General features: G+C 45.3%; 1 protein-coding gene across 1 annotated transcript; it reads right to left on the bottom strand.

Annotated features, from left to right (window-relative positions):
• Positions 1 to 1,039: 1,039 nt before the first annotated feature.
• LOC135974585 (olfactory receptor 14A16-like) lies at positions 1,040 to 1,999 on the bottom strand. Its single transcript, XM_065563004.1, has one exon. The coding sequence runs from the start codon at positions 1,997 to 1,999 to the stop codon at positions 1,040 to 1,042; it is 960 nt and encodes a 319-aa protein (XP_065419076.1).
• Positions 2,000 to 16,251: the final 14,252 nt, after the last annotated feature.

Here is a 16,251-nt window from a genome sequence, read left to right as displayed (position 1 = left end):
GTACAGAACATTCAAAGGGCGTGAGTTTTAAATTCACAATCATGAGTGTTTGGAGCAGATCCTCAGCTGGTGAAAATTCTCAGAGATCTATTGACCTCAATGGAGCTATGACAATTTACACCAGCTGAGGACTGGCTCCTTGATTTTTAAGGATCCCGAGTGTGGTACTTCCATTTGTTCAGAGAAATGAAAGAGAGCATGTTAAAAATGTATCCTGTCAAAACAGCTCAAAGTTCAAACACCAAGTATTTTAGGATGAACTGTTTGTAAATAACAGATAGAGTAAGATATAGCCATAAAAATCGTTGTTAAATAATGTTTAATAAGGAGTATTTATAAGAAAATCATGATCTGGACATAGACAATCATTAACAGAAAAAAAAGCACAAAAATTTACACAATAATCTCCATAGATTATTCATTATCTACCTAGCTAGCTAACATAATTCACAATGAAATAGAAATCTATCATTATGACTAAATGAAATTGTCATTGTGGGGAGCAAGCCTTCAGCTCACTCAGAAAACCCCATCAAAGTGATGACATATTGGCACTTCCAAGAGAGAACAAACATCGAAAATCCTGTCTAACCAAACACTCACCATCTCCCCAGGCTTTCCCACCTCCAAAGAAACAAAACAAACCACCAGCCAACCAGTTAAGCAAAGAAAAAAAAAGATTAAAATCTGACAAACAAGTAAACAAGAAATACAAAGAACAAATGCATTGATACCTCAATCAGAAATTACCCTCCAAAATAAGAAGAGCCGGAGACCTCACTAGGGACTTTGCTATGGCAACTGATTCTATGGCAAGGTGCTCAGATAGTATGGTGATGGGTAGAAGTATATGATAGATAGATTCTGATCTTATTTAAATTGGTGTAAACCCATAATAACTTCTTTTTTCTTGAATCATGTTTGTCTGGAGTTTTACTAGTATAAATACCCAATTCTGCATAAACAGATTGAACAGTATTTTCTCATGGAGGCAATAATGTCATCAGCTGATTATATAAAGAAACACAGAATGAAATTGTTACTGAAGGAGAAATATGGACATTTTATTCTTAGAGAATAACCTCCAACCTATCAGTTTACTCAGTGCACCTTTGAGCTCCTTGTTTCTCATGCTGTAGATGATCGGATTCATCATTGGAGGCAACACAGAATAGAGAACAGCCACCACTAGATCCAGACCTGAGGTTGAGTTGGAGGTGGGTTTCAAGTAGGCAAAGGTCCCTGTGCAAATAAACAAGGAGACCACAATGAGGTGAGGGAGGCACGTGGAGAAGGCTTTATGCCGGCCCTGCTCAGAGGGGATTCTCACCACTGTGGTGAAGATCTGAACATATGACACAATTATGAAAACAAAGCAGCTTGAAGTTAAGCACACACTAAACATGAGAAACCTGACTTCACTGAGGTCTGAGTCAGAGCAGGCGAGCTTGAGGAGATGGGGGATTTCACAGAAGAACTGATCCACCATGTTGCCTCCACAGAAGGATATTGCAAACGTGTTTCCAGTGTGCACTGCAGAGTAGAGAAAAACACTGATCCAGGCACTGGCGGCCATTTGGACACAAGCTTTTCTGTTCATCACTGTCTCATAGTGCAGTGGTTGGCAGATGGCCACATACCGGTCATATGCCATGATGGTCAGTATGGCAAAATCTGCTGAAGCGAAGAAGAAGAAAAGAAAGACTTGGGCAAAACATCCAGAATAAGAAATAACCCTTGTGTTCATGAGGGAGTTGGCCATGGATTTGGGGACGGTGACAGAGATGGACCCGAGGTCTAGGATGGACAGATTCATCAGGAAGAAATACATCGGGGTGTGAAGTTGGTGGTTGAGGGCTATGGCTGTGATGATGAGAAGGTTCCCCAGCAGGGATACCAGGTAAAGCACTAGAAACACTACAAAGTGTAAAATCTGCAGTTCCGGAACATCAGAGAATCCCAGGAGAAGGAATTCGGTCATGGTGGTTTGGTTGGACATTTTCTTCCTCAGTCCATTCTGTGATGGCTGTAGGGGGAATGAGAAAGACAATGGTCAGGATTAGAGCAACAGTGGGGTTGGCCCTGATTCCCTTTTCTCTAATATCTCATTATATAAAAGTCAAAGGTGCACAGCACTCATCACTTGCAATGACGAGGTTTTGTTAGTGCTCCTCACCTCTGACAATCAATCAGTCATGTTATCACACTAATGTAAATTGGGTTGGCTCATTTAAAGTCAATGGAGCTTCATTACTTTACCCCATCTGGGGATTTGGCCCAAGATGTGGCTTGTTAAAATGCAGTATGAAGGATGAAAAAAGTACAATCCAAACCCAACAATTCTTCCAAAGCAAGTCCCTCTCTTGCGACCAGCACCAAGCTCACAGCTTGTCCATGAAACGGATAGACTAAAATGCCAACACAGCCTGATTCCCATGTAGACTCACCCAGCATCATAAGTAGCAGCTCATCTGTGATTTTTCTTCCCCAAGCTCTGTGCCTAGATGGCCTGCTGTCTGCTTCCAAATTGATTTATGGCACCAACTCCCATCTGCACTTCGGCCTGCGTTTAACAGTGGACTAGCAACATCCCTCCGTCACCGCTATGTTGTATCGTTTACTCTGTGCTGTGTGGTGCACGGGTTGTCAGGACACTTAGGCTCTACTCTCGTCTCTGCCAGTGACCTGCTGTGTGACCTTAGGCAAGTCATTTCCCTTCTTTCTGCCCCTGTTTCCCCTCCCTCCCTTTCTATGTCATGTCTACTAGGACTCTAAAGGCTTTCGGAGCGGGGCTGTGGGGCAGATTTTTAAAGGTATTGATGCACCTAGTGGGATTCTCAAAAGCATCAGGGACCTAAACACCCCTTGAAATCAAGGAGTTATAAGCTTCTAGGTGCTTCTGAAAATCCCACAGTAATACCTTTGGAAACATGGCCCCATGTCTTGTTATGTGTAAGTTCTGCACATCCATTTACACCGTTTATACTCAGCCAGCAGCAGTGTGGAGTTAGGACAGGAGCTCTGAGTTCTACTCCCAGTGATCTTGTGTATGTCCTTGAATGGGGTCAGGATAGACAGGGTTTGGCTGCTTGGTTCACCTCTAACTCAGGTTTTAAAGTGGCTAGTCTATGGAAGAGAAATCACACAGATGCAATAGAATAAATGGTTTGAAATTAAGGTCTTATCAGGCAATATTAATGTTCCCCAATTTATTTGAAGTTTAAGCCGGTTGGAAATTTTCAGCTGTTTTCTTTTTAATGGCGAGTGGGTTTTCAGCTAAACAACAACAAATTTCAGAATCTGTCTGCTTTTCTCCAAAAATTGTGCGATTGGTTTGTAAAGGAATTGAAAACTCAAAACCCAAACATTTTTGGTTTTGTGATTAAAAAAATCCAGTTTTCAGCAAAAAGTTTTCATTTGCCAAAAACTGGAAAAAAAATGGATTTGGAGTTTTCATTAAAAAGTCAAAATTTTCCCGAAGGGTGGAAAGATTACAATCAGCAGTAGATATCTGATTAAATTGAGAGTAAAAGTCTTAACAAGTTCATATTGTAATTCATATTTATCATCTTAATTTTCCCCTGAATGTTGATCCCCAAACATATTTAATTGAAATAGAAACTTACTGTACTGATCTTTGTGGATTTTTTCCCAACGTATGATCCATTCAGTCATCCAGCACCAGGATTCTTTGGTCAATATCTATCGATGTACCAGAATCTAGAAGCTAAAGGCACAGGCATCTGACAATCCTTTCCCCCTTCATTCTCAGCCTGCACTGCCAGAACTAGACTCAAACCTGTTGCTCTCTGCATATGAGCTGCATGTAGCTGGCCTTGAGCATCACTGGCATTAAAGGACTAATGTTGCGGGAAGGTGATTTATTCATGTCTATTTAATAAGGGCTAGCGGGACTCACTCCCTAGAGCCCTGCACAGCTCAGCAGCAGAGGCCCAGAGGCAAGTGCATAGATGCCTAGATGATAAAGCCAAAAGAGCCATTCTGTCCCTCAAGTCTGACTCTCACATAGCACGGGGCCTACAATCTCCCCCAGCGTTCCCTGATTGCAGCCCAGCTTCTGTGTTATCTGTGGGCCAGGATCACAAAGATGGAGGCAGGCACCTACGGGGATTTATCAATGCTCCTAAATGAGCTAGGTGGCTAAGTCCCATGGTCATTCAGTGGGAGTGAGGAGCTTAACCTATTTAGATGCTATTGTAAATCCCAATAGGAAGCTATCTCCTGCTTTAGATACCTAAACCCCTTTGTAATCCTGGCCCTGTGTCTCTCTTTAACTTCCAAGGCCTGGGCTTCTCCTGAATTTCAGAAAATGGTGCCTGGGATTTGCAAAGGAGCCTGTGGCAGTAAGGCATGTACATCCTGAGCTCCTAACTCCCTTAGATGCCCTTGAGAATCCCAGCCTGCAATGATAACTAGGACAGCCAGGCATCTAGACAAAGAAAGTAGAGATGTTAAGAACTCGTGTGATCTAAGCCCAGCTATGCAGCTATGTTACCTCAACTCTCTGTGCCTCTCTTTACCAAAATCTGAGGGATAATAATTGAGACTGGATGAAAATTTTATAATGAAACATTTATTTAGAGATGATCCATGATTCACCTACTGAACCCATCTTACTCTAGACCCTGAGAGTTTCCCTCCCTCTCCCTCACCTAACCCAGACCGCCAAGCAAACACCCACAGCCCTTAATCTTCTCCCACCCCTCTCACAATCCCCACCCCACAGACCCTCTCAGCCCCTGTTCTTTGAGAGTCCCCCTCCCATGGCCGAGAGTCAATTCCTCACCCAGAGTTCCTGACTCAGCTTCCTCAGAGATCCCTGCTTATCCCCTCTGCCCACCAGTCTCCTCTTCTGTCCACCAGTCCTCTCTTCTGCTCAGCCCCACTCCTCTGACATGGCCCCAACCCCAGGAAACAGCCAGTGACCCCTGGCTCCCAACACCTGCCCATTCTCTCCTCCTTCTCCCCATTGGCAAGCCCGGGCCACCACTTCCTTCCTTCCCTGCTCTCCTCCTTTCTCTTCCTGGCCAAGCCCCTTTTCTGAACAGTATTTCCAGTGTTGCCTCTGCCCTGTGCCAACCAGTACACAGCTAACCTGGGGAACTCACTTCCACAAGGTTTTCCTGAGACAAAATGGTCAGCGGGGTGAGACATTGTCATGGATGACGAGAGCCTTCATGGTTAGATTAGATCAGAGATTGAATTACAGTGCCATGGTGCAGGTCTCCAGTGAGCCATTAACGCACAGAGAACCTCCCTGAAATGGAGGTCAGTGCAGAATTGTCCATTCAGGGGTGGTCCCTGTCCCTCTATCTTCAGCAGCTGGTGGTGTTCCCTCCAAGAGTCACAGCTCTGAGCTGGGCTGTTCTAAGGAGCCTGTGGAAAGAGGAACATTTAGTCCCATAAATCTCTGCTGACTCTCAGGGCTGGATTCAGACACTCCAGGGCCATGAATGGAGTGGGGGGGGGGGCTCCAAAGGTAGGCTGGGACAATGGCATGGGACCCCTGGTCTGTTCCAGAAGAGGAGCAGGTGACTCTCGCCCAACCCCTTGGAAACAGGTAGGTGCCCACAGACAGGCAGAGGGCAGTCATGCTCCCCGCAGTCCTTACCTCCCCAGACAGGGTGTGTCTGCTTGGGTGAGGGCGTCGGGACTGCTGTGCTCTTCCCCTCCCCTGCACAGAGAGCCCCCTGCTGGGGTGGGACTGGTGGGGTGCTCCAGAGCAGTGGTGCTGGGAGTTCAAACCCCATGGAGATGCCTGGGGCACTTCCATTCTCCCAGAGCCATTGTCTCAGGCCCTCTTCAGACTCAGGCAGACAATGCTGCAGCTGCTACAGTGGGAGCAGATCTCCCCATCCTACCCCTATTGTTCCAGGCTGTGGGTAGTGCAGCATCTGTTGCTGGCCCCAGTCAGACCCAGGTGAGTGGACACCCCCACCCATAGTACCCCATAATGCCCCATTCCTGGTATCTAGTCATACCATCCTTGATTTGGTACAGCAGGCACTCTTATATCAGGATGTTCTCATTGAGATTCACCAGGTGGGGGGTTTGCAGAGGGGGGCAGAGAGATTGAGAAATGGGGTAGGAGATGCTATGGTCAGTGAGGGGCTGGGGGCAGAGCAGCCCATAGAGAAGGGCCTTGCTCCAGGGGATTCTGGGATTGAGGGTCCCAACACCTCATAGAGAAGGGCTGTGCCCTAGGGGATTTGGGATTGAAGGGCCAGGACCACACACAGAAGGGCCACACCTCAGCAGGGGCTGGAGTCAAGGGACCTGAATCTCCTCTTCCTTAGGCCAGACATACTCCATTGTCACACCATGGACTTACCCTGGGGTGAGTGAGGGGGAAATCATACCCAATGACTCCAAAGAAGTTACTCCTGATTTACACCAGGGTGAGTGAGAGGGAATCAGCCCCATTGACTCCAAAGAAATTAATTCTAACTTTTCTTAACATTGGGGTATTTTGATGCTGATTTATTGTGCACAGACAGAGATCAAACCAGGGCTCAGATCCTCACAGCAGGGAGCGTTTCCAGTGCTCCAGGGCCACTCACCAGCTCTTTGGAGGAAATAAAGTGACACCGTTATTAGCCAAAGGCTCTAGCTCTCAGTTAGGCCCGTGAGCCTTCGAACTGCTTGGAGTGGCACCAAATGGATTACGCTGAGCACGTGCATGGAGGGAGGATGAGCTGGTTGAAAGCTACCTCTGGCTCACAGGCTGTGAGTCCGTGAAGGGGGAATGTCCAGTGGTGGCTGACAAACCCACATGCCATCTGGGCACTTTGAGTTCAGATCTAACCCTGAGCCAAAATCTGAACCTCAGAAGAAGGAGGCACCTGGCTCTGTCTGAGGGTTTCCAACTGTGGGGAAATGTCACCTGGGCACTGCAGGATATTTAGAAGGTGATGAAACAATTTTTGAAATACAGTTACCTGCTGGGAGGGGAGGATGATGAGGGTGGAAGAGATGGTGGGAATTGTGGGAGTGAGGTTTGGGGGGCAGCGAGGGGAGGGGGGCTATGGGTAAGGGGATGAATAGGGTGGGTGGGTAGGAGATGAGTTGGGGGTCAGGAGATGAGGAGGGGTGGGACACTGGGAAGAGAGGACATGAGGGTGAGTGACAGGGGGCTGGGAGAACAGAGGGGTGTGATGTCCTGTCTCTTTCAATGTTCAGAGGACTCTATGCTCTCTCCCCTCCCAAGTTCAAAGCCTCACTTTCCTGTTAGTTTCAGTTTTGCAGCGGGAACAATAAAGCGAGCACAGCAGCCAGTTGTGTTTCCATCAGTGCTCTCTGTGCCTGTGTGTCTATCTCCTTCTCTGATGGATCCAGAACTAGAACAAGGGGCAGGATGCCTGACAGCCCCACATTCCCCTCCCTTGTGTGTGCCAATATCAGAGGGCTCTTGATGTATCTATGGGTGTCCGATACCTCTCCTTCTCCCCCTTTTGTGATCTGGGGGCTTTCTGCTTGGCTTTTGGTGGGAGTGGGGGACTGAGCCTGTCTCCCTAATCACCCTTCCCAATGTGTGCCAAGGTCTGGGGAAGCGCCGCCCCTCACGTTGTGAAACTGAAAAGAGGCACATGATCACACAACACAGAGAACAGCCTGCTGGCACCTGGGTGACTGATATGAGTGGAGCAGTTCAAACCTCTCTGAGCGATTGTTTCAAGCTGATAGATAGATAGATAGTTTCTTATCTAATTCACAGTAGAGTAACTCCACTGACTTCAGTGAACTTAGTCTGGATTATTACTACTGTGAACATAACATTTTTGCATAAAGAGCCAGAACATCACATTCCCATGGAGTCAATAATGTCATCAGTTGATTGTATCTGTAAAGAAGCACAGAATGAAAACATGGTCATGGGAGAAATCTGGAATTTTATTCTTTTTGAATAACTTCCCCTCAGTCAGTTTCCTAGGGCACCTTTGATCTCCTTGTTCCTCATGCTGTAGATGGCTGGATTCATCACTGGAGGCATCACGGAATAAAGAACAGCAACCGTGAAATCAAGACCTGATGTTGAGCTGGAGGTGGGTTTCAGGTAGGCAAAGGTGGCAATGCAAACTGTGACAAAGTTCTGTCCTTGACTCTGTGGTTCCAGCATTTCCTGATGGATTTTTGCTAGCCTCAGAGGCTCACTGTGCCCCTCCACATAGCCCTTCTCTCTCTAGAGGCAAGGGTCACAGTCTATTGAGACATTTTCATCATAAGCCAGCACGGGAGGAGAGGAGAAACAACCCTCCCTCACAGAGTCTTTGTTGTCTCCCAGTATCAGTGATTAATCAGGGAGGGGAGGGGGGAGCCCAGGCCCGTCCTCTACTCCGGGCTCCAGCCCAGGGACCCTAAACTTAGCAGCTATGAAAGCTGACTTTTTGGAAATAGGGCAGGTACAATTCCCCACAGCAGCCCCCATTCAATATCTTCTTCACAATTACCTCACGGCCTCCTTCCTTGCACATGATATGGATTCATACTACTTCGTTCCTCCAACAGCACAGCTCCCTCCTATAGCTCCTGACTCCCACACCACATTGACTAACTGGGAGGTTTTTAACTAGTTCCAGCCAGTCCTTGATTAGCTTCAGGTGTCCCAATCAATCGAGCAGTCTCTCCTGTCTTCTAGAAGGATCTTAATTGGCCCCAGGTGTCTTGATTAGTATGAAGCAACTGCCATTTGGTTACCATGGTACCAGGGATTTGTTTAGCCTGGGGCTAACATACTTGTTCCTCAATACTTTAGTGTAGCCATCTGGCCTTGCCCCATCACAAAACTAACAAGGAGACCACACTGAGGTGAGGGAGACAGGTGGCGAAGGCTTTATGCCGGCCCTGCTCAGAGGAGATTCTCAGCACTGCTTTGAAGATCTGAACATATGACACAATTATAAAAGCAAAGGAGCTTAAGCCTAAGAAGCAGAGAAAAGAAGTAATAACTTCACTGAGGTATGAGTCATTGCAGGTGATCTTGAGCAGCTGGGGGATTTCACAGAAGAACTGATCCACCTTGTTACCACCACAAAAAGGTAATGCAAATAGTTCCCAGTCTGCATAGTAGAAATGGGAATTCCACTGATCCAGGCACTGGCTTCCATTTGGACACATGCTTCCCTGTTCATTATAGTCTCATAGTGCAGTGGTAGTCAGATGGCGATGTAGCGGTCGTACGCCATGATGGTGAGAAAAGCAAAGTCAACTGCAGTGAAGAAAATGAAAAGAAAGACTTGGGCAATGCACCCAGAATAAGAAATCGACCTGGTGTTCAATAGGAAGTTGGCCATGGACTTGCGGACAGTGACGGAGATGGAGCCGAGGTCTAGTATGGACAAATTCATCAGGAAGAAGTACATGGGGGTGTGAAGGTGGTGGTCGACCACTACAAGGATGATAACAAGGATATTTCCCACCAGGGCTGCCAGGTAAATCCCTAGAAACACCACAGAGTGTAAAATCTGCAGTTCCCGAACCTCAGAGAATCCCAGGAGAAGGAAATCGGTCACAGTGGTGCAGTTGGACATTTTCTTTCTCAATACATCATGAACTGTCTGTGGAAGGATGGGCAAAGGCAGTGGTCAGGTTAGAGTCCTTCCATCTCCTCACCTCTGACAATCACAGCACTAGTGAGGAGCATTGTCACACCACTGTAAATTGCCACAGTTCCCTTACAGTTAATGGATGGCGTCTGTTTCCTCTATCTGAGGACCTGGTCCAAGATGAGGCTAGATAAAATGCAGTGTAAATATGAAACAAGTTACAACCCAAACCCAACAATCTTAGGAATAATGGTCATCCTATTGCAACAATGGAGAGCTACTTTAGGAAAGAAGAGTAAGGCTACATCTACACTACGAGCCAGGGGAGTGATTCCCAGATCACATACACTACTTGCAATAGCTCGAGCATGGCTAGCACAAGTCTAAAAAGTAGTATAGCCATAGCAGAAGGGGAAACTCTACTGAATACATAGCCCCAGGGTTCAGGTGAGTTTGAATTCAGCATGGCTAGTGCAGGTACCCTGCTATTTATGCTCATGAAGCTAGCACATGAGTACATGTATGCAAGCTGGTGAATCACAGAACTAGCTTGCTGAGTGGATGTAGCCTAAAAGAGTTTGGCTAATTAAATTTGCAAAATGTCAGCTGAGAGGGGATATGATCACTCTCTATAAATACATCAAGGGGGTAAACACCAGAGAGGAAGAAGAGCTATTGATGCGAAAGGACAATGTCAGCACAAGAAGGAATGGGGATAAATTGTCCAGGAATAAATTTTGCTTGGAAATGAGAAGAAAGTTTGTCCCCATCAGAGGAGGGACGATATGGAGCAGAGTCCCAATAGGAGTCATTGACAAACAACCTAACTGGTGTTAACATGGAGCTGTGTAGGTTTAGGGTGGGGATTATATGATTGGGTTGCCAGAGAGAGCAGGGGATTGGACTCGGTGACCCAGGTCCCTTCCACTCATTTCTTCTTATGACAAACAGCAGGCTAACAAATTGGACAGGTAACTAAACTTCTAAACCAGCGGCACAGCCTGATCCCCTCTTCCCAGGGAAACACAACAAGGACATACCCAGTGCCCCGAGCGCCAGCTCGTCTGTGATGATTCCACACTGAGTTCTGTGCAGAGACGGCCTGCTACCTGATTGCAGATTGATTCATGGCCCCTGATACCTGCTGCACTTGCGTCTCTGTGTAATGATGGGCTAGGAGCATCCCTCTGTTACTGCTATGGTTTATCGTTTCCTTCTCTACCTTCATGCCTGCACTGTGCAGGTCACTGGCAATGAGGAGACCTGGGTTATGTTCTTGTCTCTGCCTTCTTTTGTTGGCAACATAATATTTTCACTTAACACTAGTATTTTGCTAAAAACAAATACGTGTTTGGTTGCCAAATCCTGATCTTTTTCTGATTTTGGGTATCTGATGCAAAGTCAAAGTTTTCACTGATTTTTTCTCTGACTGGCTCAAGCTCTCTGACTTAATTGACAGCAAAAGCCTTAAAAGGTCCAAATGATCATTTATGTTTAGGGTCTTACATTTGCGCTGTATATTAATCCCCTGCTATATTTAATTGAAATAGTGAATTTACTGTGCTGGACACTGTGGATTTTTCCCCAACTTGTGATATATTCGATCTTCCAGCACCAAGATTCTTTGGTCATTATTTCTCTATCTCCATTTCCCTACCACTGTAGTATCTAGAAGCCAAGACACAGCTATGTAAGAGCCCGTTCGCCCCTCACTCTGAGAATGAACTGACAGAACTAGATGGAAACCTGTTGCTGTCCGTAGATAAGCTGACTTTGATCTTCCCTGGCACTAGAGGGCTGATGCTGTAGAAGGCTGTCTATCCATGTCTATTTTCTAAGGGCTTGCAGGGACTCACTCCCTGGGGCCTCAACAGCTCAGAAGCAGAAGCCCAGAGGCAAAAAGTCATGAAGTCATGGATTTTCAAGCCAAAATATAAATATAATCCTCCAGTCTGATATCTGCATGGCACAGGCCCTAGGATCTCCCGGAGGTTACCTTGATTCCAGCCCAGCTTCTGTAATTTCTGTGGACCAGGATTACAAAAGGATTTAGGCACCTAAAGATGGACACAGGCACCCAGTAAGATTTATCAGAGTTCTTAAGTTATGCAGAAGCATCGATTTACCTGGTCTGCTGAAGACACACTACATCAATGGGAGAGCGCTTTCCCGTCAATGTCGTTAATCCACCTCAATGAGAGGTGGAAGATATGTCAAGGGGAGAGCGCCTCCCTTCGACATAGCATAGTGTGGACACCGTGCTAAGTGGATATAAGCTATGTCGACGTCAGTTACGTTGTTTAAGTAACATAAGTACTGTATCTTGGATCAATTTAGCACGGTAGACGAGCCCAAAAACAGTTCAGATTGTAATTTCACATCCATGTTCTTAAATATTAATAGCCCAAAATATGTAATTGAAATACCAAACTTACTGTGCTGGTCTTTGTGGAATTTGTCTCAGCTTGTGATGCAGTCGATTCTCAGGCATCAGAATTGTTTGGACATTATCTATCTATCTATCTATCTATCTAGCACCCGTCACTGTGTTATCCAGTTATTTGCTGTCCCCTTGCTGTATGTCCTGAACTGCTGGCTCTCTCTGAAGTTCCTAGCAGACCGGGATCTACTCCACAGGTGGGATCTTCCTGCTCCCCTCCTAGGGCAGTCTTGGCTCAAAGGTGATAAACTAAATGGGATCAGGGACTCCCAGCTCTAGAGCTGATCCCAGCTGGTGCAGGCTTCAGACATGGTCCCAGCCCAGAATGTCCCTGCTCAGGGGTTAAACAGCTGAATCAGGTCTCCAGGGCTGTGAGCCCAGCTCTGATCTCACCACAGGAACAAACCAACCTGACAACCTTCCCTAGCTGATCCTAACACCACAGAGGTGAAAAAGCATCCACCCTGGATCTCTCATGATGACAGCATCCCTGGAAGAACCCTTGGCTAGAAAGAAGGCAGGGCAGAGTCTGAAAGGGTACCCCAAGGTGTTTGCAGAAATAAAGTATATAGCACAGACATGTAACTTGCAATAGCTAAGAGCCCAGTGGCACCAGAGCCTCAGTTGGCCTAGAATAGCCTGTTCCTTCATTTACCCCACATAATTACCTCTGGGAGAACAGCGACATTTTTTTCTCTTGCATTGCACCAGCAGTTCTTGGGATGCAGCCACCAGAGGTACCTGTTGCTCAGGATGACCTGGTTGCTTGAAGCTGATCAATAGGAGGTACCCTGAGGCAAAGACTAAACCTAAGGGCCAGGTACAAAGCCAGTGGAAATTGATACAGTTCCATTGACTTCACAGTAGTTACGATTATTTACTCCAACTGGGAATTTGGTCCTATGATTTGAATGGAGATATGCTGGTTTACACCAGCTGGGGATCGGCCCACCACAGAGTTTCAAATCTATATTCTTTGCATGTGAAAGTGATGTGAAGCTGATTCCAAAGTTCCTAACCTGTCTGCACTTTCTTAGGTCTTTGCCCCTTGGGATTAATTACAAGTGAAACTTTTAATGGTGATGGAGAGATTCATTTCTACTCGGGATAGAACTTTGGAGGAATTCAGTGTTGTTAAGATTTTCTGTTTCTGATCTTCAATTTCTGTTGGGATGAATGGCCCAGAATCAGTCTTTCTTTCTTTCTTTCTTTCTTTCTTTCTTTCTTTCTTTCTTTCTTTCTTTCTTTCACAACAGTTACATTGTTTTTCCTCTTACTGCAGACAGCACTAAACTAAAAGGCTCATTGGGCTGCAGATACAATGCTGCATGACATTTTAAAAACCTGTAATTCATATTAGTTGCCGAGCATGTGCAAATTGTCTGTAGCTCCTTTGGAGTCTGAGTCCATGATGCCTAGTCTGCAGAGTGTTAATCACCTACTTCATGTTAATTATCCACTTCATTTTAAGTGGTCTCCTACAACCTGTGATCTTCTTAGTGTCACAATATGTGCCCTCTTGTATTTAGCTTGGACACTCTGGTTCTCTTCTCCAAGACGCAAGGAAGAGCTCTGAGAAGTGTGAAAGCTTACGCCTCCCACCAGCAGAAGTTGCTCCAATAAATGATGTTACCTCACCTACCTTGTCTCTCTCAAAATCTTGACAAGTCTTGCAGGACAGGAAACCCATTTCCCACCCAAAATTACTCTTCAAGTATTCTTCTGTGGTCTGTGTCTGGTCACCATGTACATGTAGACAACAATAAAATTTAGCTGTTGATCTCAAAGTGATTTATCAAGCAGGGTCGGTATCATCAGCCACATTTTCCAGATTGTACAGAGAGGGGAAATGACTGGCCTGAGATCACACAGCTGCTCAGAGGAACAGAACTCAGGTGGACTGAATCTCAGTCCCTCAGTCATGTTGCAATGACCGAGAAAGGATCTGCCACTCATTCGAATCCCATGCACTGCTACAGGCTAGGGACTGAATGGCTAGGCAGCAGTTCTGCAGAAAAGGACCAAGGGTTTACAGTGGACGAGAAGCTGGACATAAGCCGACAGTGTGTCCTTGTTGCCAAGAAGGCTAATGGCATTTTGGGCTGTATAAGTAGGGGCATTGCCAGCAGATCGAGGGATGTGATCATTCCCCTCTATTCAACATTGGTGAGACCTCATCTGGAGTACTATGTATAGTTTTGGGCTCCACACTAGAAGAAGGATGTGAAAAAATTGGAAAGAGTCCAGCAGAGTGCAACAAAAATGATTAGGGGGCTGGAGCACAAGATTTATGAGGAGAGGCTGAGGGAACTGGGATTGTTTAGTCTGCCAAAGAGAAGAATGTGGGGGGGTGTGGATTTGATAGCTGCTTTCAACTACCTGAAAGGGGCTTCCAGAGAGGATGGATCTAGACAGTTCTCAGTGGTAGCAGATGACAGAACAAGGAGTAATGGTCTCAAGTTGCAGTGGGGGAGGTTTAGATTGGATACTAGGAAAAACTTTTTCACTAGGAGGGGGTGAAGCACTGGAATGGGTTACCTAAGGAGGTGGTGGAAGCTGCTTCCTTAGAGGTTTTTAAGGTCAGGCTTGACAAAGCTCTGGCTGGGATGATTTAGTTGTGGAGTGGTCCTGCTTTGAGCAGGGGGTTGGATTAGATGACCTCCTGAGGTCCCTTCCAACCCTGATATTCTATGATACTAACCTAGAAGACCCAGCTCATATCCCTGCTTTGCCTCAGATTTCCTGTGTGATCTTGGGCACATCATTCTCTCTGGGCCTCAGTTCCCATCTGTAACATGGGTATAATAACACGGCCCTTCCTTACAGGGATGGGGTGAGGAAAAAACAGTAAATAGGGAGGGGTTAAAACAGAGGTGGTTGGAAATATTTGTACTTTATGAAAATTTTGACTTTTTCTCAAAATAATTCTAAAACTGAACATTTTTGTCTGAAAATTGCCAGAAACTATTAAATTAAATTTAAAACTTCAATTTTCAGCCAAAATATTTCTTTTTCCAGATTTCTTTTTTTTTTAAAGAAAAACTTAAAAGTTGCAAGCGTAGTAGAGACTTTCTGTGATTTTTTTTTTCAGTGAAACTTGCAATTTTCTATTGGAAAAGGTTTTGATGGAACATTTTTGAGCAGTCCTGGCGCAGATACTGCAGTCATGGCAGGCAGGTAGACATACTCTAGATAGATGGAATGGTGAATAATGGGACTTTTTTTCCTGGTCAGCTTTAGCGTTGAGTTATGATGGTTCCCTCAGTTAGAAATTCATTCCTGGGCACCAGTTAATTTGGTGCCTGAATGGGAACTAAGTTATTCTGAAAATTCTGGCCTAAGGGGTAAGTGTGACAGAATGCACTGTAGCCGTTAATTTCAGAAAGGGGAACTACACAAAAATGAGGAGGTTAGTGAAACAGAAATTAAAAGATACAGTACCAAAAGTAAAATCCCTGCAAGCTGCGTGGAAACGTTTTAAAGGCACCATTATAGAGGCTCAGCTTAAATTTATACCCCAATTTAAAAAACATAGTAAGAGAACCAAAAAAGATCCACCGTGGTTAAACAACAAAGTAAAAGAAGCAGTGAGAGGCAAAAAGGAATCCTTTAAAAACTGGAAGATAAATCCTAATGAGGAAAATAGAAAAGAGCATAAATGCTGACAAATGAAGTTTACAAATATAATTAAAAAGACCAAAAAAGAATTTCAAGAACAGCTAGCCAAAGACTCCAAAAGCAATAGCAAAAAAAATTTCAAATACATCAGAAGCAGAAAGCCTGCTAAACAAACATTGGGGCCACGGACCGATTGAGATGCTAAAGGAGCACTCAAGACGATAAGGCCATTGCAGAGAAACTAAATGAATTCTTTGCATTGGTCTTCACTGTTGAGGATGTGACGGAGATTTCCAGACCTGAGCCATTCTTTCTGGGTGACAGGTCTGAGGAACTGTCCCAAACTGAGGTGTCATTAGAGGAGGTTTTGAAACAAATTGATAAACTAAACAGTAATAAATCTCCAGGACCTGATGGTATTCACCCAAGAGTTCTGAAGAAACTCAAATGTGAAATTGCAAGACTACTAACTGTCATCTGTAACCTATCATTTAAATCAGCTTCTGTACCAAATTACTGGAGGATGGCTAATATGCCGCCAATTTTTAAAAAGGGCTCCAGAGGTGACCCTGGCAACTACAGGCCAGTAATCCTCACTTCAGTACCAGGCAAATTGGTTGAAAGTATCGT

This window comes from Chrysemys picta, chromosome 12 (genome assembly GCF_011386835.1).
Source record: "Chrysemys picta bellii isolate R12L10 chromosome 12, ASM1138683v2, whole genome shotgun sequence".
Classification (NCBI taxonomy): Eukaryota; Metazoa; Chordata; order Testudines; family Emydidae; genus Chrysemys; species Chrysemys picta.
The sequence above is the reverse complement of the archived record's forward strand: the minus strand, read 5'-3'. Positions and strand labels throughout refer to the sequence as shown.

Excerpts from the sequence above, each read along its gene's own strand:
- LOC135974585 (XM_065563004.1), bottom strand. The coding sequence starts at position 1,999 with ATGTCCAACCAAACCACCATGACCGAATTCCTTCTCCTGGGATTCTCT.